The 24,073-nt window shown below is 41.2% G+C and overlaps 1 protein-coding gene across 1 annotated transcript; it reads right to left on the reverse strand.

Annotated features, from left to right (window-relative positions):
• Nucleotides 1-1,837: 1,837 nt before the first annotated feature.
• FOXN1 (forkhead box N1) lies at nucleotides 1,838-23,218 on the reverse strand. The gene is made up of 8 exons (XM_044994198.1): nucleotides 23,086-23,218; nucleotides 21,062-21,565; nucleotides 17,509-17,619; nucleotides 12,172-12,299; nucleotides 10,848-10,944; nucleotides 6,029-6,236; nucleotides 4,942-5,472; nucleotides 1,838-2,360 (listed from the first exon to the last, which is right to left on the reverse strand). The coding sequence occupies exons 1-8, from the start codon at nucleotides 23,206-23,208 to the stop codon at nucleotides 2,086-2,088; spliced, it is 1,977 nt and encodes a 658-aa protein (XP_044850133.1). The 5' UTR covers nucleotides 23,209-23,218; the 3' UTR covers nucleotides 1,838-2,085.
• Between the last annotated feature and the right edge of the window lie 855 nt (nucleotides 23,219-24,073).

The raw sequence follows: 24,073 nt of genomic DNA on the forward strand, positions 1-24,073 counted from the left end.
AGTTTTTAATACAAGTTATAACTTTTCCCTCCAAACTTAACTTCAGTTTATTAGTGCAGTGAATTGAATACACAAACTGTTGAATGGAATGCACAAAAAGTGCTGCAACATAGCTCTTCCTGAGTATAAACAATCTATCATAATTTGTGCTAAGAGCCAATACCATTTGGTATAATGTATTTATAGTAAGACATAAAGAAGCTCCATTAGACAAGTAGTACTCAATTTTGCATAGCACAAAAGCTACTCTGTCATCCAATAGAATGGCAGAGAGCCACAATATAATTCTGGAGAGAAGTTCTCACACTATGAGATTAGGGTTGTTGCATTGAAGTGGCCCTGTCTTCACATTGATGAAATCTCATGGTGCAGACATCACAATACAATGTCAAGACATTGCCCCACAATTTATTCTGTGCCTTTCTGCCGCTCCTTTTGATGCAACAGATTTTCTTTCCCCTCACACCTCTATTTCCTGCCAACCATTAACAAAGGAGTAACAAACCCTGCAGTTTTTTTCCTATCATTGTTTGGATGGTCAAGAAGGCATCCTGCCAGCTCTGGTACATTTACCTAGCTCTCCCTATTTTGCCTTGTATATTGGGCAGCTTGGCAAACTCTCTTGTATTTCTCACTCTGCTTGCTTTGCCTGTGAGTAGGTAGAGTAAGGGTCATGTCAGTCAAACATGTAGACTCCCTGATAGGCCCATAAAGAGTCTCTTTAGAAAGGTTGGAGTCAGGAGTTTTCAACCTGGGATCTGTGGACCTGTGGGAGTCTGCAGACTGTCTAAGATTTCCAAAGGGGTCTGCACCTCCATTTGACATTTTTTAAGGGTCCCCAACTGAAAAAAGGTTGAAAACCACTGCGCTAGACCATCCAGATGCTAAATTTAAATAGCATTTAATTTGAAAATAAGTTTGGGATTGGTCCTGCTTTGAGCAGGGGGGTGGACTAGATGACCTCCTGAGGTCCCTTCCAATCCTGATATTCTAAGACTCCATGAGACAAAAGTGGTTTCACTTACTATGGACATGATGTCAGAAAAATAATCATCCACAAAGGATTATGATTTGGTATTCTGTCCAGACCCTTCCTCTACATACAAAAATTATTCCCTGGTATTTTCTGCTGCTCTTTTTTTCCTCTTCCAGAATCAGGTCTAGCTATTTTTAAGTATAATTTCTATCTCATTTGAAATGATTTGCAAAGTTCTTGACACCATACTTTTTATAACCATTTCAAATCCTATTTTAATAGAAAGTATCCAATACAAAGGTACTTCACAAAAATGTTGTGGCTGGTTCTCTGTGTGTGTGTGTTCTTCAACATCTTGATTCAAAGTTTGTAAAATACCTCCTCCTCCACCTCAGCCCATCTGGATAAAAATAGGGACTAAATATGAATAATTTTCCAGCCACGTAAAAATTCTACTAAATTGTTGGTTTTATTTTTTAAAAAAGTTTTGATTCCTTTTTAAACACAGTAGAATGTGTGAAACTTCCTGCTACAGTATATTTATTGCTTTTTGTTTTATTTTGTCAGGAGGCTAATCCTCTCATAATTTTTCCATAGTTTGCAGTATATGTGTGTCTTTCAGCCAAACTTTTTTTTGAGGAAGTTGTGAAAATGTTTTTAATATGTGCATTTTCTGTAGTGGTCTGCAGCAGAAGTTGTGGACATCACTAACTTCAGAAAAGTGTTTGGAGAAGATTTTATTTCTGTATGTCTTGATTTACGCATTAAGTTGTAAATACCTTTCATAAAAATATTTGATAGTTGTTTCTTTTCTCCAGGTGCTCATTTGGTTTATGAAAATACAAAAGATGGGTGGCTTGATTAAGCTATTAATGTCTGTATTGGTCAACATCACTTTGGCTTTAAGCTAGTAAGCCATATTTTTTTCAACATTTAAAAATATACGCTACCAATAGTATGAGAGCAGTTTTGAATTTCCTGCAGATAGTTCTTATTCAAATGGACACAGTTCTGATTTATTTTACCCGAAGGTGCTAAAAGTAAGTAAAACAGTATGACTATTAAGACTGTATTGGGACAAAAATAATGTAACTGGGTTGTTTTGTGGTTCACACTAGTGCTATAGGCTTGGATCCAGAATTATTCAAGTAGGCTGTGGACACTGTATCCAATTCCATAAAGGCAGAGTAAAGAGTAGTGAGTTGTAAGTCAGGTAAGCTGCTATGTGGAGTGCTATTCTGAGTGGTGAGGTTATTGCTGCTGCCGCTGTTACTATCCATCTGATAGTGAGAAGGGAAGCACTGAGAGGATATTGGGGATGTTGAAATGAGAACCAAGGGATCCACAGCCAGGCTGTCATCTTTCAGTTCTTCCCAAAGATTTCCTATAACAAAAAACAAAACCAACACACTGATGTAGTCTTCAGCTTTTATGTGTGCGTGTGTTTGCTTTTGTTTCTTTTATGTAAGAGATACTAGTGAGTGCACTCTTGATGCATCATATCTACTACTGAGCGCTTGTGAGATAAAACAGCAAGAACTGTTTTACATCATCAGCTGACAAATTCACATTCAGTGGCATGTATACTTTCATTTAAAACTAATTTCTAGCCCATATTGTTGTGAACATGCCTTTGAAAATGTGAACTGATGAATATTCAACTGAAAGAAGCAACAGCTTTTAAAAGTGCAAACTGCCCCCTATTCATCTCAGCAGGGTGTTGATTTTTACAACTAATGATGATGCTTTGAGTATGTCTACACTTTAAGATTGGGGGTGTGATTTCTACCTTGAGGAGACATACATTAGCTCTGGTGGAACTAAGGCTTGGTCTATGCTAGCAACTTTTGTCAGTATAACTGTTGCTCGGGGTGCGGAAAACCATATCCTTGAGCGACGATGTAGTTATACTGACCTGTAGACAGTGTTATGCCAATGGGAGGTGGATTACCTACGCCAGTGCGAGAAGCCCTCTCATTAGCTTAGGTAGCATCTTCACTGAAATGCTACAGAAGTGCAGCTGCACCACTGCAGCCTCGTACGTGTAGATAGGCCCTTAAAATCGAGTGTAGCTGCAGCCTGGTGAGTGATGGAAGAGCTAGCATGGGTGGAAATCTTTCCCTCAGCTCAGTGTAGACAAAACCGCAATGGGACAGATTTTCAAATAATGTTGGTGCCCAATTGTGTGCTTAATCTGCACATGGAGTTACTGCAGTTATGTGGTCAGATCAAGTAACTGCATGTATAAATGGTCAAATAAGCAAACATCAGAAATGCTGCTTGTTCTAAAAGTGTACACTGCCGTTTCTCACTGAATGATGCAGAATGCAAAGGTGACAGTAACTAAAAGTTTAGCTACTGCATGAGGGCCATATTCTCCGCTCACTTATTGCGCGAGACTTTCTGTGGATATGGGGGAGTATGTCTCCCAAAATTTGTAACCATGGTTTATGCATCATAATGTGAAATATAATTTAGTCCTCTTCCTAAAATAAGTTTGACGTACTCCATGTAAATGAAGACTGAATTTGCCTTAAGTTTGTGAGATGTTTGACAACTTAACAAGTCCCATTTATTACTTATTAGACAGTAAACCCCAAACCCCAGGTCAGATCATTTTGTAGAATAAAAAAGGCCATAGATTAGAGAGAGGGGAGTAATTTAAGATGGAGTGGCTGAAAAATCTGTGCAACAGCAGCGCTGGTGCTTGGTGGCATCATGCTGGGGGGGGGTCAAAGGTACAGAGTACAGGGAACACAAATATGTGTGTACACAAAATAAGGTATTTAGAAAGGGTGAGGAGCCAAGAGAGAGGAATGGACTGTTGAATTTTGTATTTGGAAATGTGCAGAACGGTGCACTTAGAAATCCACCTGTTTAGTCATCAGTAACTAATGGAGAAATTTATACGCTACAGGCTTTTTTGACCCTTTGGAGATGGTCTGGCAACTTCTAATACCATTGTTCCTTGTTGCCTTAGATCTTGTTGTCAATGGAGCTGGAACAATATTTTGCACCAGTGCCTTGCCATGATAATGATGTGCAGTCAACCCTATTAGATCCACAGGCTTTCACTGTGCCTCTTCTGTTTCTACTGCTGTACTCTGTTTTTGTTGTATTTCCATGAGGATGTTTGGTTTGTCTCTTCTCCCTTGCAGCTGGGCAAACCCCACCCTTCCTATGGCATGATCCATCAGGAGCTCTACAGCCTCTAAGCCATAGATTGTTCACCTAACTTTGGCTCTTCCACTGATTATTATTTTTGCAGTGGAAGGGTGATTTGGGCCTTGAGCACTATATCTAGTCAAAGGAAGATTTGTTTGGCTGAGAACAGGAACTTTGATGTCTGCACTACACAATCATTTCAGTGAACTTTACCAAGTGTAGGAGGTCAGTGAAGTGATCACTCAAACATCTGTGGTAAATTGCATAAGTGAGTTGCGTTTTTTTTTAATTTTTTTATTTTTAGCCAAAAACTGGAAGAGGATTGTAACAATAATGGTGAATGCGACAAAAAATTATGTACCATGCACTCAAATAAAAACACGTTTTCTTGTTCTCATGTGATATTGTATCTTACATTCATCGAATAACTACGTCTGGGATACTTTTTACTTAGGAAGTATGTGTGATGAGGTGGAGGGCAACATTTGACATATTGCATTACAGTATTTAGGGACCGCAGATTCTGCAGGGAGGAAACAGTTTTCCAAGTTCTGGTTCTAAATTATGTCTTCTCTAGGTAACATTCTCTATAAGTAATATTAAATTCTATGCTGCATGAGATAATGAATCCTAGTGAACTGCTCTTCTCTGGCTGTGGAAAGAAAAGAACTAATGGCACGTATCTAGTCGTTGCTTTTCCATGCATGCAAGGAGAAAAGGAGATTTCTTCTATGGTTAGGTCTTGATATCATAAGTTTACAAATAGCAAATAAACATTTAGTGAAATATCAGGCACTTACCTTGCAGATCAAAGTCAATCAGGGAAGGGTTAAGAGCATCAATATCATTGCTCATGTCTGCTTCTTGCATGAGTGTGTCCTGCATTGTCCTGGCTGTGGAGTGCTCTGTCAACATCTTCATACCATGTATGGGAGGGGTCTGGGCTGGCAAGGGTGAGTCTTGGGTGGTGCTAGGTTGTGCTCTGAGTTCAATTTGCGTATCTGCAGAAGGGAAGATGCTCTGAGGGATACCAGGTGATTGTTGCATTAAGGTAGGTGAGATCTGAGGGAAAACCTGTGGCGATGGATAACATGGAGTTTGGTGCCCCCCAAGCAAACTTGGTAGTGGGTTCTTGGCACGTAGAGGTCCTGTTGTGTGAATAGTGTGTAAAGGCTGTGGGATATTAGATGACAGGGATGGCTCAGACATAGAATGGGGCTGGACTGACATCTGTCTGGAAACTGTTGAACTTGCCACACCAGTTGGATTGCAGGATACCGTTGAAGATCTTAATTTTTCAGCCTTATCTCCTATCAATGTGTCAAGTTCTTCTAAAAGACAAAAACAGAACAAAACCAAATTACAATTTGATGAAGTGCTGTTAATGCCTACCCAACACTGAGCTTGTGAGTCTCCCTAGGTTGCAACTGGAATTTTAGTGTTGCTCAGAAAATGAACACGAGAGGAAAATGCCAACCTTTAAAACAGTAATGAGATTGGTACCTAGTGTGGAAAAACAGACCCAGGGAGTACCCATCAATCTCAAGTGAATATTTCATAAAGTACATTTTTTTAATATAAAGATGGGATGCATCTTTCACTGAAATGATAGGGAATACACTTCTAAGCTCTAGTGTGCCTTTTGATCTGTAGCATTATGAATGTTTGGAAGTCTCTCAGCAAAACCAGCTGTTACTTTAGCCCTAATCCTACATTTCTGTGCTGCCACCCATTTAATAGGCAAGAGGCCTTGGACATGGATCATGTCCCTTCCCAGCACTCAAATCCTCCTCTATTGCTTGATTCTCAAAATATTTACACTGCTTGCTGCTAAGAAGGGTTCTGTGGATCACTGTTTGAGAACTAATGCTCTAGCATATTACTAACCTGGCTTTGCCATACTCTTCCTCACAGCAACTGGATCTTTCCTTTTCCATTTCTGAAGCTCTTCCTGCATCTTATCAATTTTGGCTGGATTCAGTGCCCACAAACAGCCTTTCCGAGAAGAGCCACCTGACTTGTTTTCAACTTTCTCAAAGCATTTGTTCAAGGATAAGTTATGGCGTACAGAGTTCTTCCAACCGTCTGGAGCTGTCTAGAAAAACAAATTCAAACTAAGACGTGAACTGGAAGATAGTTTCTCAAATATACCTCTATGGTGTCTCAAGTTCTCTGCTGAAATAATAGCTTTGTGTATTGTTAATGAAGGTAAAGAGCTGCCAACACACAGTGGTTTGAAAGAGAGGCTGCCCAAAGAAATTAGAGCTGGAAAAGGGCCATTAGTTCAGATCTGTTCATTTCCCAAAAGGACCTTCACAAGATTGTTTCCGGCATGTATTTGTCCATCTAGAAAAAATTCAAGCAAATAACCTAATGGCTACACATTACTTGGACTTCACCTGAGTGTCACAATAGACATCAACTAGGACTTAGCATGGTACTGTGGGTGTAATTTTGTGTGTTAGCAAATTGTATAACTATTAGGCTGAGTCACTAGTCTTCTAGATGAGGCAAAACAGTTTCCACACCTGACTACTATCCTTTTTTCACTTTTATTTTTAAGCCAATTGTTAAAATTGGGAGGTTCTGAGATTAACAATACATATAATTGCTTCAATAAAATAACACCCCCCCCCCCGCCATTTTTATTCAAGCACTCTGATCAGTGAGATAAAAACTGTTCCCTCCTTGCCCTGAGGGGAAATTCTGCACTTAAGAGAGAGTAGAAGGAAAAAACCTACAGCAGAAGCAAGATTTTCTCCATTGTATAGGTCTAGAAATGCAAAACAAGAAGAAACATTTCTATCTGACATTGATTTTACTTACAGGTATAATTTCACATACTGGATTTTTTTTCATCACTGTCTATGTAGGACTGAAGTTTGAAAAGAGAAGTGGTATCAGGAATCTAAAATTTGGTTTTTCTTAGCTTTGTTGGAGGACAACTGAGTGGTATAAGGATTATTTCCTGAGTATCCTTGACACCTTAATTGAATGGGTGAGGGTGCTGGATCTTTAACAAGGGCTTCTTTTATTCAAAATATTAATTAGTGACAGAGGTTAAATTGATGTTAACAAAAACAAAAAAACAGTGTGTTAGCCAATCTGAAAAAAACCCATTCCCCTCTTAATAGCTCAGCTTTCACTTTCTTGGCTCATTTGACATCACCATTTTATTAGTTTATCTGAGTCTTCAGGGTGTGAGGACTTTAATTCTAATTTTAAAAAACAAACAGAAAAATTGGGCCATCTTTATCCATCACAAAGCAGCAAATAGGGGCAGTAGCCCAATTTTGTTCCCCTTTGCAGGTCATCTTTAAGTTGATGCCAACCAATTCCAAATATAAACAATAAAGATGTTCCTCTTACGTCCAGTGTATACTTGATAGTGAGTGATATAGCTTTTTAAAGAGCAGAATATGAGATTTTATTTCTAGCCCTATAAATGAAAGATTATATGTCTGCCCTGTCCCTGCCTAGTAAGGATAATTAATGTTTCTGCTCAGCAGTAGAGAAAGTGAGGAGTGGCGTATGCTTCCCAGAGGTTTTTAGAAAGGGTGGGGCACATGCTTTTAAATAGTTTTAGGAACATCTAAAACAAAAAAAGTATTAGTAAGGGGACTGGTTCTGAAGAGTGATGCCAGGTGATGAATTGGTTCTGACATCAAGATCTCAGGGAAAATCCAACGCTTTACCCAGTTCAGTTGTCAGAATGGTTCAACAATGTGTTAATGATGCATCTTTTCTTGGTAACTGTTTTTTTAAGTTAAGACTTTTCTTGTCCAGTATTAATGAGCTTTGATCACCAAAGCTGCTGTTCTACAGTTGAAACCTGGTAACTGACTGGCTCCTTTCTCACACCAAGCAGTATGGTGGGAGGGAGTGTAGAATTTAAGAGAGGGAAAATACCTTGTGTTATGGTCCCATCAGACCACAAACTTTTCTAACCTCCAGACCACTGGCGGTATTTTTATCTCCAATTTATATATACATAAATTAGTGTTACTCTGCACAGACCTATTGATCGTGACCGCCTCTTGAAGTTTAAAGAGTTTTATGATCTTGCAAAACTCTTTCTCTTTAAATCTGGCTCTCAAGAGAAGGGAGAGGTACTTCAAAGAGCAATTCCACTTTAGCTGTGTGGATGTTTTTTAGGACGTAGGAGTTGGATTGCTCTGTTTCAACTAGAAATGAGACTGTTGCATCATAGAAATTGCATTTGCTGTGGCAGTGAGTAGAAGTTAATTTGACTGGGCTTGTGTCATCTAATGTCTCCCAGCAAGATCCCATGTGCATTTGTACTATATGGTTTCTCTCCAGCTGTAATTGCTTCTCCACCCCTTGGCTCCATGTTCTGGTAACTACTGAGTGATTTTTGATAGGAAAAAACAAAACTATTTTTGCCTGACTGTTGAGGATAACATAAAGGGAACTACTTCACAAGGATCTTGATGAAGACTTCCAAAGAGAACAAGTAGTTCATAGGGCAGTAACCTATTGTATGGTGGATGACTCTGGTAATTTTATAGATAAGATAGAGCTAGAACTGATTTCCCAAAAGTAAAAGATACAGTTCTTTCATTTTCTATGTTTATTTTAAGGATGTTTGGGATGAAATTATGGAATTTAGTTGACTATAAAACTAATGTGCAAAAAGATTCTTCTCACAAGTGTGTGATTGTCCCAGCAGTACCCTCTGTCATTCTATTTATAGCACACTTGGATTGAGTGCAGGAGGAGAACCTCATTCTCATTGTGATTTTTAAGTGACTTAAGTGGGGGGACACAAGCATATGAGAAAAGAACTGTTCACACTCCAAGGAGTTGACATCTTGTGGAGTCCTGAATGAGAGGGAAAGGTATCAGAAATGGCACCTTCTCTCTGACTGTTACTGGAGTGGGGAATTGATGCTCAAAGGCTGTAGTGGAATATATGCAGAAAATGTGTTTAAGGAAAGGATGGATGTTTCACTGCTATTTTACACTATATCAGGAACAGGAAGAGGGACTTTGTGGAGCAAGGTTCTCCCACTCCTAAGAATTCTATGTATTTATGTTAGCAATAGCAGCATTGGGTCTGGAGCAGCTTCTTTTATTAATCTGGTGTGAAGCATAAGGCAGTGTAACTTCAGTAACTAGTAAATAAATACAGGAGTGTTTATGGTTATGTTTATAAAATGTATAGTTTGATATGTTTTTTATAAACTGACTTTTTGATTGGAAATGTATTGAATTTATTCTTCTAGAAAATAATATAGTCCCCAAATAAAGATACAATACTTGGCTTTAGATCACATAATTTGAGCATTGTGCCACGAGGCATCTTTGTTTAGCATGCTATTAATTCATGAACCTGGTGTTAAAAATAAGGGGAAGGCGACTGTCATTTTTTTTAGAGAACAAATTCAAGACTCTGAATTACTCCTTGATCTGGAGCAGCATATTTTGTCTAACTTCTAGATTCCTTGTGATTTGCCTTTAAAAAAAACAAAAACAAAAAACACTTTTCCAGGTCACTGTCATGTTGTTTAATTTCCTGTTTGTTTTTGGCCAAATAGCTGAGTCCCTTGTGACACAACAGTATCACATAAGAGTGCATGTTGCATTAAACTCTGTTATAAAGATGCTGATGGGGATTGATGGTTTTTTGTTGCTGCTGCTCTGGACTAGTGCTGTGACAGCACGTCTAACGCCCAGCCCTGGCAACCCCATTAAAACGAGGTTGCAACCAACTTTGGGGTCATGATCCACAGTTTGAGAACTGCTGCGCCTATATAATACTCATCTCTTCTGCATAGGCCTAGGGTAGTGTGTTGAGTACACACTAGACTCATGTACTAGGCAGAGGTTACAAATTTTTTGGGGGGGGGGCGGTATCCCCCTTCGGAGATTCATGTCCTATGTGCCCCCTTCCATCTGCCATGGAAGACAGGAGAGCAATAGCCCAGCCATCTAAACTGGCAGTGATGGGGAGAGAAGGAGGCAGGGGTTGAGTTGCATGGGGTGGCAGGTGCTGGGTGCCTAGGGGAGGCAGGGGGTGGGTGGGTGCTGGGTGCCTGCAGGAAATAGAGAGGCAGGGGCATCCCTGGTTCATTCCCCTCCTTTTCCCCCATGCACACACCGTCAGGAGCAGTTACCAGGTGCCCAGCTACCTCCCCTTCTTATCTGCTGCTCCAGTGAGACCATTTTGCAGCTGCCAGGGAGGCTCTGCCTCCTTTGTCCTGCTGCTTTCCAATGCATGAAGCTACAGCCTACAAGACCCACCAGACACACACCAAATCTGGTTCCTCTGCAGTGCAGGTGCCTCAAGGCTGCCTACCTGACCCGAGCTTGAGCAGAGCCCCCTCCCTGAGCACAGTGAAGTGGTGGCTACAGCCTTCTAATGGTGTCACTAGATGAGGCCTGTGGTGGCCTGCAAGATGCAGCTGACTTGGAAGTATCCCTGCTCTGTGCTGCTTGTGGCCCCCTGATAACCTCAGCGTGTTTATACCTCCCTCCACCTCACCTCCCACCCCCCAGTTTGAAAACCAAAGGGCTAGGAGATGTATACTATGTCATTGGTTAGATATTGCTCTTCTATTCTAAGAAGCAAACTATCCATCCAGGTAGAATGGACCTGGTCTCTTACCCTGTGCTGACAGGCAGATCTCAAGGAAAGGGGGAAGCAGAAAGGTACTGAAAGCAATTTTTAAAATGAAGAGCTCACCTTGAAGTAAGGAAAGTGTTCTGTCATGAAATTGTAAATCTCACTGACCGGGAGACTCCCTGTTTTACTGTTTTTGAGCGCCATGAAGATCAGGATGCTTTGGGAACAAAGAAGAAACAATGACCTTTACAGATAGCTTCACATTTCAGCCTGTATTATTTGGTTTCTCAGTAATAGAAAAAAAGACATGTGCAACTCGTTTGTTTGATCTTCACTGTAATAAGATGAATCCTGGTGATTCCTAAAGGCTTCATGAAGCTGTTACAAGTAATTTCCTGGCTATCTGTTATGTTGTGTAAGGACTGCAGCGGTAACTGGTGCTCTACACATAAAGGGTCTCACTTCAGTTACATCAGTGTAAAACCAGTGTAATGAAGTGTAGGATCAGGTCCCAGGTTTTCAAACTTAATTTGGTGGGTCTTGCAACTGCATGAATTTGTTAACACTGAGCTCAAAGATGTAGGCTGCCAAAGACCCTATGGGGAATGTCAGACTGACAATGACAAAGGGCTCACACTTGAGGTTACCTTGTAGTAGTTTACTCTGGCAAGTGTCATCTGGAGAAGAGTTCCCATTAGGCTCTTTGCTATTGCTATTGATTTCATGTGGATGGCACACAGACACTGGAGATGGGTGGCCGTGTAAAGCCCTAATACAGGTTATATGGTCACCAAAGGACCTCATGTGTGCAGGACAGCTAGATTTATTTCAGATACTCCAGGACAATGGGGACTGTGGAGACAACACTAGTGCCGTAGGGTTTAGTTTCACTGAAAAAGCAGATGGTACAAAAGTGAAAAAAAGCACACACTTTACAAGGAAAACACTCTAACTTCATAGAAAACATTGCTGACCAGCTGTTTCTTGTGTTTCCAAAGAGAGAGAGCAAGAGTGTATGTGTGGTTTCCAGAAAGAGTGTGTGTGAGACATATTCCCTGTCTTTCCCATTAATTGCCCACATTCAGCAGAAAATAATTAGCATTATTTCATATCCTGGAAAAAACATCAGTTGCCAGGAGCCCCATATTCGTGAGATAACAAACACATAATTTAATATTATATATTAAAAACTAAAGAGTGTGTATGTCACACACACATACTGCGTTTTTTTATTTACGTGCACAAAAGAGTGTGAAATGTTTGTGAACTCCTTTCCATATGACTTTCCCTCTATCTTTGCTCCAGAATCTAGGACATTTCATGATTCATAAGTTTCAGACAAATGAGAGCAAGCACTATGTTGCAAATTCTGTATTGGGGGCAGGCTGTGTCTAAATAGCATGGTTCCCCCAACTTTTAGACTTGGGAAAAACCAGGTAGTTACCTGTAAGAGTAGATGGGTTTAGGAAACAGAGGCTGCTGGGATTCTTGACTCCCTTGAGGAGCGATTCTCTGGTAAGGATAGTGTGATGAGGTAATATAGGTTACAGGATAACTGCCTCCTGAGGAATACTGACAACATGATAAAAGACAAGTTAATTGACTTAAAAGCAATAGAAGCAAGAAACTCCCAGAAACTGTCTTTATTAATAGTAGTAATAAACATATTTCTGAGGATACCTTCCACCAACCCAATATGGCACTACACAGAGAAATAAAATATTACATTAATTACTAGATTAAAAAGAAAACAGCGTGAAATACATCAAACAATAAAATACACCATGAAAGACTAAAACTCTAAAATAAGACAAAAGATTAAAGCTCCTAAAAAAAACAAACTCTGGGGACAAGAAGGAATGTTTTTTAAAAGTGGAGATGAGATAAACTAAGACAGAAGCCCAATGGGGCAAATTCATTCTGTGCCATCGAAGTAAGCACAAAGCCTTCCTTGCTTGCTGACTAAATTTAGACATCATGATGCAACTTCTCAAGGATGAGTGGTGTCAGAATACACATGAAAACAAATAAATCCTAAAATAAGCAAAGCATCTTCTTCCACTGGCCTGAGAGAAAAATGAGGCAATTCGTTCCATCAAGTCTCTAGCAGCCTAGGAACAAGAAACTGAGCTTATTTTTGAGATTTGAACTCTGTGCCAATCCAAGCATTGTAAATAATTGAATCAATGGCTGTCCCATTTTGATTATATCTTTTGCTGTAACAAAATTATGCAAATTGGAGATGGGAAAACAAACTGCCATTACAGTCTATTGTGCAGAACATGCAGGAGTATTCTCAATTGCACACCGTTTAATGCTTTATCCTGCCTCCTTTCAAAAGTCCCATGCTATGAGGTTTTAACTGCTTCCCTTGGGAGATTATTCTACAGTTTTAACAGCTCTCGCTGTCAGGAAATTTTTCTTAATACACCTTTACCCCGATATAATGCTGTCCTCAGGAGCCAAAAAATCTTACCACGTTATAGGTGAAACTGCATTATATCAAACTTGTTTTGATCCGCTGGAGTGCACAGGCCCGCCCGCCCGGAGCACTGCTTTACTGTGTTATATCTGAATTCGTGTTATATCGGGTCGCGTTATACCAGGGTAGAGGTGTATTTAGCTTATATTTCTCTTTTCTTAATTTTACCCTATCATTACTAATTAATATCTCCTTGGACCAATAATTTCCCTTGCTCCTTGTTTACACACTTCAAATATTTGCCAATAGGTATCATGTCCCCTCAAGCTATACTTTTAATGGTTCAGTTCCTCCAGTTTCCTAGTAACTTTAGTTGCTTTTCTCTGAATTTCCTCCTGTTTACCAGTATCTTTTTCGTTCTGAGCTGCCCAGAACTGAATGCAGTATTCCAGACAGGGCTGGTGCTACCATTAAGGCGAACTAGGCGGTTGCCTAGGGCGCCAAGATTTGGAGGCACCAAAAAGTGGTGCCCCCAATTTTTTTTTACAGCGTTCCTCCCCGAGCGCGCGGTCGCTGCTCCACTTCTCCCACCTCCCAGACTTGCAGCACCAATCAGCTGTTTTGCGCTGTAAGCCTGGGAGGAGAATTAGAGCGGGGGCGGCATGCTCGGGGAGGAGGCGGAGGAGAGGTGAGCTGGGGAGGGAGGGGGCCACACGGCTCCCCGGGGAGCTGCGGGGTGGGGGCGCCTCAGGGCAGGGGGGGAGCTGCCACGGGGGGGACCTGCCACGGTGGGGATGCCTCAGGGTGGGGGGGGCGGGGAGCTGCCGCAGGGCTGAGGGGGTGCGCAAGGTGGAAGTTTCGCCTAGGGCGCAAAACTTCCTTGCACCGGCCCTGATTCCAGGTGCAATCCCACCAGAACCACATAGAAAAACATACTGAAAATATTAACTTGTTTGCAACAGTGACAAACAAGAGTGAAACAAACAGGACATGGAGAACTTCTCCACTTTTCTACGTCTGCTCCGGTAACATACATACCGGACAAAGATGCAGCCCTCGGAACTACCATAAGTTAATCTCCAAAGGCTGTCTGACTTGTCCTCCTGGGTTCAAAGTTGTTACAAGGGTAGAGAACTGGGCGTTTATACAGTAATTTTGATTTTATTGGTTTCAGTGGCTCTTTGGAAGGAAAGGAGACTGAGATGGAAATGACTGTGATGTCATTACCAGAGGCAAGAACTGGATGTTTTAAAGATTATTTCTGTTTTATTGGTTTCATTGCTCCTTCTTGAGGGACTGGAGGCTGGGGAAGGTTCCGGTATGATGGGCTTGTACTGCTTATGACATGGCATAACTGGCATGAAAGGTGTCCATGTTTTATGGTGGGTGGGTGATGTCAGTAAGTGCTGCATGTCTGCTGTTACTTTCAGGTCCATAAGAATGGGTTTCCTTATGACTCATTTTCTATCTTGTGCCCATTAAAGGGGAACGGGAGACCATTTTATCTTACTGGCAGAATTAATGAGGGAGCTGACCTCTCACCTCTATATTGAGATGTGAGGCATGACTTGGACACCTTCTGTCTGGCTAAAAAACCCATTTGCTTGTGTTTAATTTTTATTAAGCCAAATTGCTCTGCTCCAGTTGAGGTTTGCAGGGCAAAGCTTTGGTGGTGGTTCTGCTCTGCTGAAGACTGACAGCATTCCATTACAATACTCTTGCTCCCAAACTTTGTATCACTTACACCTTGGTGTCTGGTGCTGGACAGTAATTCTACCTATTGCAGCCTCGGCTGCTCATGCCTGTCATTTTCATCTCTGGGCGCTAGCATATATTGCCATTACCTTTATCATATTAATATAAAAAGAGCAAATGCTGAAAATTATAATAGCAACCAGCTACGTGAGAGGTTTGTCACAGTGCCAGCCTACAGGTGGATGGAGACTTCCTTTCATGTAGTGCTTGTTCTGTCTTGCCCAGCTACTCCCTTCTTGTCTTGCTCAGCTACTCCCTTCTGTGTTTCAGAGGTTACACTGTAGGTTTTTTTTAATCTAGTTAATGCCAACATGTAGTAACAATATTGGCATGAAGTCACACATCTGCCTTCATAGGGAATAAAGAACATGAAAAGAATGTGCAGATTAATTAGCAGCCAAAATGGTATTTCTGCTAAAGTTACATGCAGTGTATGGCTGTATATTTATATGATGTGGAGGCAGAAAGGTGCCATGACAGCAGACTGAAATCTGATTTTACTGTTGTATAGCTGCTTCATAGTTGCTTTCATTGTAAGTCTGGTTTCGGACTCACTCCTCTCAGATCCACTTAAAAGGAATGTTCGCTTCAACACTGATAGATTTGGACTACCAATGGATGGTGCAATTTTTCTACTAAATTTGAGGCTAATAAGGCAAAGGTCTCATGAATTATGAAGCCAAAAAAGAGCTGTTAATGAGAATTAATGCTTTTTTTGCCACTTTATAGCTTAAAAAAAGAAATCACATAGATAAATTATGATTCACTGAACTCTTCAGGTTGAAATGAGTTCTGAGAACCAAAGAGAAAATTATTTCAAAAGTTATTAAGATTTAAAATTGTAATATCAACCTAGCTTGTTGGGAACTAAGAAGCTAATTTTGACTAGTTGGTGGCTCCAATGAGAAACAGCAGCATGCCAGGGAGTGACATTGTGCCCTAGCCAGGTTTCTTATACATAGTCAGGGTAGAAGGACATCTCTCTGACATCTGCCCCAAGGCTTCTGTTCTCCCAAATCCACCCTGTATATGTTTAGCTCCTGTACACTTCCTAAGGTCTGTTGGAAGGGTATTCAGCTCCTGCACGCTGTGTAGGATGTCTGCATGGTGTGGGAGTTGGGGGCTGCAGAGAGCAGGAGTCTTGGGGAGGGGTGGGGAAGAGATATGGTGGGCATTGCCCCAGTCCTGTGGATCCCAGAGGTCTGTAGGAGAGGACAAGCCTCCACACTGTTCATTAATAGAATTTTGGTAGTGCCCAGAGACCCCAGCCAGAAATGGGGCCCCATTGTGCAGGGTGTTGTACAAACACGCAGTAAACGACAGTCTCTGTCCTGAAGAGCTTATAATCTAATTAACTACAAAGGGTAATAGGTAGGTACAGAACATAATGGAGGGAGTGGAGGCAGAGGGAAGACAAGGGTAATAGTAATAGGAACATATGGTTTCATAGATCTGCTATCTGCAAGCCTGTGTACCTCAGGAGGCTCACTAAACCCTCTCCCCACCTGAGCCTTAGGAATCTCACAGGTGCCATCCCTGACCATCTCCTACACACCTTAATAGGTTTGTTCCTTCCCACAGAGCCTGCCAAGGAGTATTGATGCACTGATGAACTTCCCAAGGCTTGTGAGGATGTGGCTGGGGTGGGGACGCCCATAGCCCCTCTTATGTTTTATGGGGGTGTGGGACACTCCCCAAGAACATGCTAAGGTAGGGCTTATAGGAGTCAGTGGGCCATGAGCTTCCTAATGCCTATGTCAGGGGGCCTTGAGCCTCCCGAGGCCTGCTGTGGGTGTTCAGAGCGCAAAGTCTCACAGTGACTAGAAGTTCAGAAGACCCCCAAAGGAATCATCTAAGTTTGTGCACTTACTCAAGGGATGTCCTACATCTATGCACCTTCTAAAATCTGCAGGAGGTAGGCTCCCCTTCTGCAAATCTTAGGAGGTGTATACTATAATAGTGAGACAGCTGCAAAATAAATGGTTCATGGCAATCAAGAACAGATAAGGTGATTTGTAGCTATAGCAGCACTTGGCTGTTTAAAGCTGTGTGGACTACCCAGATTTTTAAAACATTTTTCTCTGTGTATTTTTGTTTGAGGGTACATTAAATATATTTTATTTTTGTTGCAACTGTCAGAGTACAAGTATCAGAGGGGTAGCCGTGTTAGTCTGGAGCTGTAAATAAGCTCATGCTGCAAAACGTCTGTTAGTCTATAAGGTGCCTCAGGATTCTTTGCTGCTTTGTCAGAGTACAGTGGGTTTCCAGGGTTTTGATGGAGCTGGTAGTTACAAATGTAAAATCTTTTAATTTGTTAACAGAACCAGTTTTCTCTAGGAGTCATTGTAAGAGAATAAATCAGCAATACCAAAACATTTGTATAGGTTATTTTTTCTGTGTAACCATGTTTAAAATTCATTTATCTCTATTTCTCCTTGTCAGTTTTTTCATAAGCAACATGAGACTGTTCATGTAGGAACTTCCCAGCAAGTGCAGAATTAGTTGATAGTGTTCACCCAGTTCTTGTGTTTTATAGTCAGAGTCACCAGACCAGTATATTGTAGGACATTCAATCAATTCACATTGTCCACACATTGCACATACCTGGTGAAATGGGTGTGAGGGGCAGTACATTTGCTGCACTGGAGGCTGGTAACAGTACAGACTGGGCTGCCCTTCCAGTGGAGGTGTCTTAAGCTTGACCTCTGAATCTCGCTGAAATATATTCAGATAAGGAGTTATTACAGAAAACGACAGACGTGGAAATACATCGAGCCTTTCAGTTACTGTCTCCTATTTGCCTTTGGATGTTTTCTCTGCCCTTCTTGGACTTCTTTCTACTCAAACAAGAAGTATTAACAGGAATGTATTTCATCTGCTGGAGCTGTTAGAAGGCACATTCTCTTACTGATTTTTGTACAGTTGCTATTTAGAAAGAAAGGGGCTGTTGTTAAAATCCTCTAACACAAATATGAAAAATCCAGAAAATGATCATTTCTGTTGGTCCTTTTTTCTTTGCCAACCAGAATAACCTGCACTCCTTAGCTCTTTCTGCCTTTCTCTCACTCCTTTAGGCTGTCAACAGAAAGAATACACAAAGCTGGAGGGAGAGTTGGGAATCAAAATATATGGAGAAACAGGTTGCGGAGGAAAATCAAACTAGACGGACTGCATCGGCTAGCTTGATTGCTATAGAAAATCCAGCTGTAGAATAGGAGATGTTGCTACAACTGCCAAGAAAGGCAGATCGGTTGGTCAGGCTTAAGCAGCATAGGCCTCTCCCCTGCTGCCCATCTCTCTGTCTAGGATTCCACACACTTAGTGTACTGCCAGAGTCCTACAGGCTTGCCTCAGGGATGCTGACATGGTAAGAATACAGTATTCAAAATCCTTGGCTATCCTTCCAGGAGTAACAACAGATGCCAAGCAAAATCCAGTACTAGTGAAGACTGAACAGATAGCAGTAATACATTTAGGGAGATTACCTCAGAAAAAGAGAGAAGCTCAACCTCAATTTTCCTTTCAATTATACTGTTATGTTATAAAGACTGATGGACAGATTTGATCAATAGCTTAAACACATAATATATGAGTAAGTGGGATAATTTCTAATAACCACGGAGCTGGCATTCTTTAAATGATCCTTGCAACTTGATTAAGATTTGAGCTCCCTACCAACCGATGCAAAGTGGCAGAGCCACCTCAATGTTCTAAATATCTTCTTTTAAATCTGCTACATCACTTTAAAAATAATCACTGATATTTCTGTGTTATATATAAAAGTGTGTTCTCTCCTACTGCCTTTGCAGTGTCTTTTAACCACTTAGGACTATTCGAAGGAATTCATATACAGTAGAACTTCAGAGTTACGAGCACCTCGGGAATGGAGGTTGTTTGTAACTCGGAACTAAATGTTATGGTTGTTCTTTCAAAAGTTTACAACTGAACATTGACTTAACACAGCTTTGAAACTTCATTATGCAGAAAAGAAATGCTGCTTTTAACCATCTTAATTTAAATGAAACAAGCACAGAAACAGTTTCCATCACCTGTCAATTTTTTTAAACTTTCCATTTATTTTTAGTAGTTTACGTTTAACAGTACTATATTGTATTTACTCTTTGTCTCTGCTGCCTCCTGATTGTATACTTCCAGTTCCAAATGAGGTATGTGGTTGACTAGTCAGTTTGTAACTCTGATGTTCTACTGTAATGTATAAGTGATAAAAGGGAACTACATTTTTGCTTTAGCAGCATAAGAGGAATAGCCAGAATGAGCACAAGTATGGAAATGTAATTTTCAAGTTTATAAGAGAGAACTGCAAATTAAAAACAATCAACATTCATTATTAAAAGGTCACATGCACATCTTATTTTCACCAGCATATTCAGGTAAGTCAGAAACAATATGAATTTGAGCCCATCCTTGGGCTTGGGGATGAGAAAATATTGGGAGTAGAACCCCCTGCCCCATAACTCCTGAGGAACCTCCTCTGTTGCCCCCAGTGTGAGGAGCGATGGCACCTCCTGTAGCAGGAGTTGCTCGTGAGAGGGGTCCCTGAAGCGGGACGGGGAAGGTGGGCAGGCACAAAATTGGATAGAATATCCCACCCCCTACCATGCTCAGACCCAGCGATCTGAAGTAATCTGGGCCCAGGCACAGTAGAAGTGGGACAGATGATTCACAAAGGGAAGGCAAGGATCTAGGATTTGGGCTGGTGCTCTGTCCCCGGGTGCACCTTCAAAAGTTCGGCTTCGAGCTGCGGGGCTGCTTGGAGGAGATTTGACCCTGGCCGGGGATTGTGAATGGTGCCGCATTGATGAGCTGGCCTTCCACATAGGGAAGTGGTGCCGATGCTCCTTATGCGACTCCTTCCTCAGTGCTGAGATGTCCTGCACTGAGGCCAGTGCGCTGTGCACCGAGGCTGTCGGGGCCAGCTCTTGAGCCGGTTGGGGCAGGAGAGCAGACTCCATCAAGAGGAGCTTGATAGTCTCTCTCCCTCTTAGTTCTGTGGTTGATGCCTCTGCAGATGGTGCACTTGTCTTGCAAAGGACCCCCTCCCAGGCACTTTAGACAAGCAGCGTGCGGATCCCTTCTGGGCTTACTGCACCTATCGCATAGCTTGAATCGCTAGGGCCACAGCATGCCCCAGTGACGGGGAAAATATCGGGGGGAACCCCCCAATTTAAATGTACTAACTAATGAAACTGACTAACAATCTAGTGAAAAATAACTATATACACGGAAAAACGCTAAGAAACACTGGCAAAGCAAGAGACCGGTTGCTCCAACGACTGTCACTGGCAGTAAGAAGGAACTGAGCAGGCAGCGGGTCAGCAGGGACCTATATACACTGCCACAAAGGCACCACTCCAGAGAGCTCCACAGCCCATCGGATGGGTAAAACCTTCCAACAATCGTGCATGTGGAGCGCGCACACATGTATTGGAATGGACATAAGCAACACATCCCAAAGAACAACAGTTACGAAAGGTAGGTAACCGTCTTTTCATTGTCACTAGGGTTCTGCCTTCAAACTTTCTTTTTCTGATGAACAATGGAAGAAATGTAGATAGGAAACCTGCTCTTAATTGAAATAATGGATTTCAAAGAGTTGCAATTTAAAGGAGTTTACAGACTTTATACCTTTCCTTATATTTACTCTTTTATCAATCTCAAAGCAAGTAAAACATGCATGAAATACAAAGAGCCCAAACCTCCTTATAGTAATATGATCTTAGATTGTCCTGAAGCTTGTTTATTGCTGCCTATAGTATTGAAATGAAACATTACAATTTGTGAACATGCCATATAGCAGTACAATTTTCCACGTTAGCATGCCAACTGAATGGGAGCCACCACTCAGTTAGGTCTACCTGAATCTTAGTTGTCAGGAAAGTTGAATATTTCAGGTCCACATATTGGGTTTATAGGGAAATGATTTCTATGGACTTCTGAGAATTAATTTTAATTGAGGAAAGGGAGTTGCATGGGGAACTGCAACAAAAGTAGTAGATATGAACTCTGGTGAGAGTTCATAACAGATACTAGATATGAACAGACTAATTGTTGGTACAGTTATGCCATGGATAACAGGAATTATTTCCAAAAGTAGTTGAGGACCATGATGATAGCCCTCTGTACTATGGTAACTCACCATGACTTGGGAACTGTGATCTTGGCCTGTGAGGTTGTATTGGAGATTGTTGCACCATGTTGGTTCTGTGGAAATGTTCTGAATATGTGTGGGAAAGGACTCTGACTCTCCAGTGCCTGTAGATCCTGGTAGCTCTTCAAAACCCTCAACGCTTCTTGCATTTTTGAAGGAATTACTATCCAGTGTGAGGGCTGGATGAGTTTCTTGGAAGACATCTTCACTGAACTCCCTCTTATAAGGATGGAAGGGGTTCCTGTTGCTCTTGAGGAATCTGCCATAGTTTCCTGCAGTGCTTTCCTCATAGCTATACCTTCTGAATTTCTCAGCATTGGGAGAGACTTTAAATTTGCACTTGCCAGAGTGAATTCCTTGGTTTGCAGGAAATCTCCCATGGATTTGATCCTGGGTTGGAGAAGAGGGGCTTGGGCTGTGAGAAGATTCTGAACTCTTTCTTTCTGTCCTGCTGTCTGGATTATACGACTGGCAACTGAAACTGGGATTATCCTGCAAGGCAAAATTTGCATCCATTTAAAGACCACTGAACTCCAAGAGCTGATACTTTCAATATACAGTGAACACTGGGCTACAGAAGCATATTCAGGGAGGGACTTGCCGATTCAGAAAGATCTTTCAGGGAAATCTGCATGAAAATACAGTGTTCCCTGCAGAGAGAGGAACCTTGAAGAACTTGCAGCATGTCATAAAAAACCTGTAATGTTTCAGCGATCACTAATCTACATAAGAACTTGTTTGTCAAGAGTCCTAGTTTTTAATTTTTCTAAATACACGTCAAGTTTGAATGGATTAGTCGCACTACACCCATTGCTGCTGTGACAATCAAAGGTATTCATTTTGTTCAATAAGCTACTGTATTGAGATGTTAAGGGGAAGCTGATGTATCCTGATGTGTGATGCCAATTTGAGCATTTCTTGCAACTAAACATCAGCAGTCAGTGCTAATCTGGTTTTCACAAAGAAATTCTGTTCATTGACTCATCCAAAAAGCAAATCCAACTCCGGGCCATTTTTGGCTTGATGTATGAATGAAAACCAATTTTAATATTATTTTATAACTGTCCTTCCCTTTTCATTCTTCAATCAAGTGAAACATGTCTGCAGGTAGGCCATTTTTTGTTTCACCAAGAAGTATTATAAAATCATAGAGGTAGCTGTGCCAAGCTGTTTGGACAACTATACTGTTAATCCACCACCTGGAATTTTCATGATGGAATCATGATATTTGCTTTCACTGTAGTTGAATGCAATGTACCAAACCAGGTGGTGGACACAGACATGCCAAAATCATCAGCTATAACATTACAGCATTATTTTTTTAGCAAGCTGACAGGTTGAATATGTGAGCAGTAAGAGCCAGAGAATTTCTTTCATTTCATGACTTAAAGTCACAACCAAGTCTGAGCACTTGGTGATATCCTCCATTGGCAGGGGATGGACAAGATGGGTTTATCCTTTGAATCTCTAATTTCTGTGGTTCTGTAAAGAAACTATAAAAATAATTTGAAAAACACCACAAGTTGTAAAATGCGACCTGATATAACATGAATTCGAATATAATGTGGTAAAGCAGTGCTCCGGGGGATGCGTGCACTCCGGCGGATCAAAGCAAGTTTGATATAACGCAGTTTCACCTATAACGCGGTAAGATTTTTTGGCTCCTGAGGACAGCGTTATATCAAGGTAGAGGTGTAACTATGATTCCTATTAGAGGAAAGTTGCCTGTTTTTGTACCTGAGTAATGAGAATCCAGTAGAAGAGTTACCATAGGGCTTACAATTCAGCACCATGTGTAAGCTTTTGATACTTCAGAAATATAATTTAAATGTTTGCTCTTGTACACCAATTCAGCATTCTTGGTACCTTTTGTTACCATAAAGATTTCTGAATTTATTCTTGTGTTATTTCTTTGGATGGACAAATCTGAGTCCCAGTATACCAACTGTTAAGCACTGTAGCTGGGCTTGTCCTTGTTGGAAAGGAGAAAAAAGATTGCATGTCTTACTCACAGTTTGCTGAGTGGGGGAGCTTGGGTCCCCTTGTGTCTGCATGAGGTTGTCTTGTTGGTCACTCTCCAGAGTGTCCGAAGAAGAGAACTTAATATTAGGTTGATCTTCAAGCAATGAAACCATTACCAAGTCCCAGCCTGGTAAAAATCCTGTTGTAATGGAACAAAACCACAATGAATATGTGTATATCTGCTTTAAAAATATGTCTACTGTAAATGGACAGCCTTTCTTGTCCCAAACAAAGCTCTTGGGCTTCACCATTTGCATACCTGCCTGACCAATGTTCCTCTCCCTCAGATTGTGAGTATTTCTAAAATTGGAATTGTGAAATAAATCATCTGATTCTCTGGGGAAGATTCCGACTGCAGATATCCAGCCTAGTCACCCTGTTCACCAAAAACTACACAGAATTACCAGCACACTGGCATTTTCCCATAACTTTCTGCATAGGGAGAGGTTTTATACAGGTGTATCTACAGTGCTGTGATGAGAGGTGTGACAGCCATGCTGGCTTACTGTGGAGTGCACTGCTCTTCCATGGAGGATTATGCTTGTACTGATGAAGCTACACTGCTTGGGGAGTGTTACCTGAGGATAAGAACACTGCTTTGTTGAGAGGCTCTTATGCAGATGAACCCATACTATTCTGGGCAGGGCAATTTAAAGGGAAGCTTTATCTCTTCACTGCTTAGATTGGGAGGGGTCATATACTTCCACTTTTTCGTTGGTTAAAGGCACATGACCTTTTGTCTTCTGCCTTACAGCATTACATGTAGCTGAGATGTGTAAGGATCCAGCATCACTTAATGTAGTGTCATCAGTCACTTCTTCCTATCTGCCCCTAACCTTTGATCTGGGACATTTCTGATACTATTGCTTTGTGTTAAGAGAAGCAAGTTGCATCTTCTAGTGTCTTGCTTTGTTTTGTGCTATAGGCTCTCCTGGGTCTTGCTCTTTGTGACCTCCCTAAGAGTCTCTCTCAGGCAGT

This window comes from Mauremys mutica, chromosome 19 (assembly GCF_020497125.1).
Source record: "Mauremys mutica isolate MM-2020 ecotype Southern chromosome 19, ASM2049712v1, whole genome shotgun sequence".
NCBI classification, from domain to species: domain Eukaryota; kingdom Metazoa; phylum Chordata; order Testudines; family Geoemydidae; genus Mauremys; species Mauremys mutica.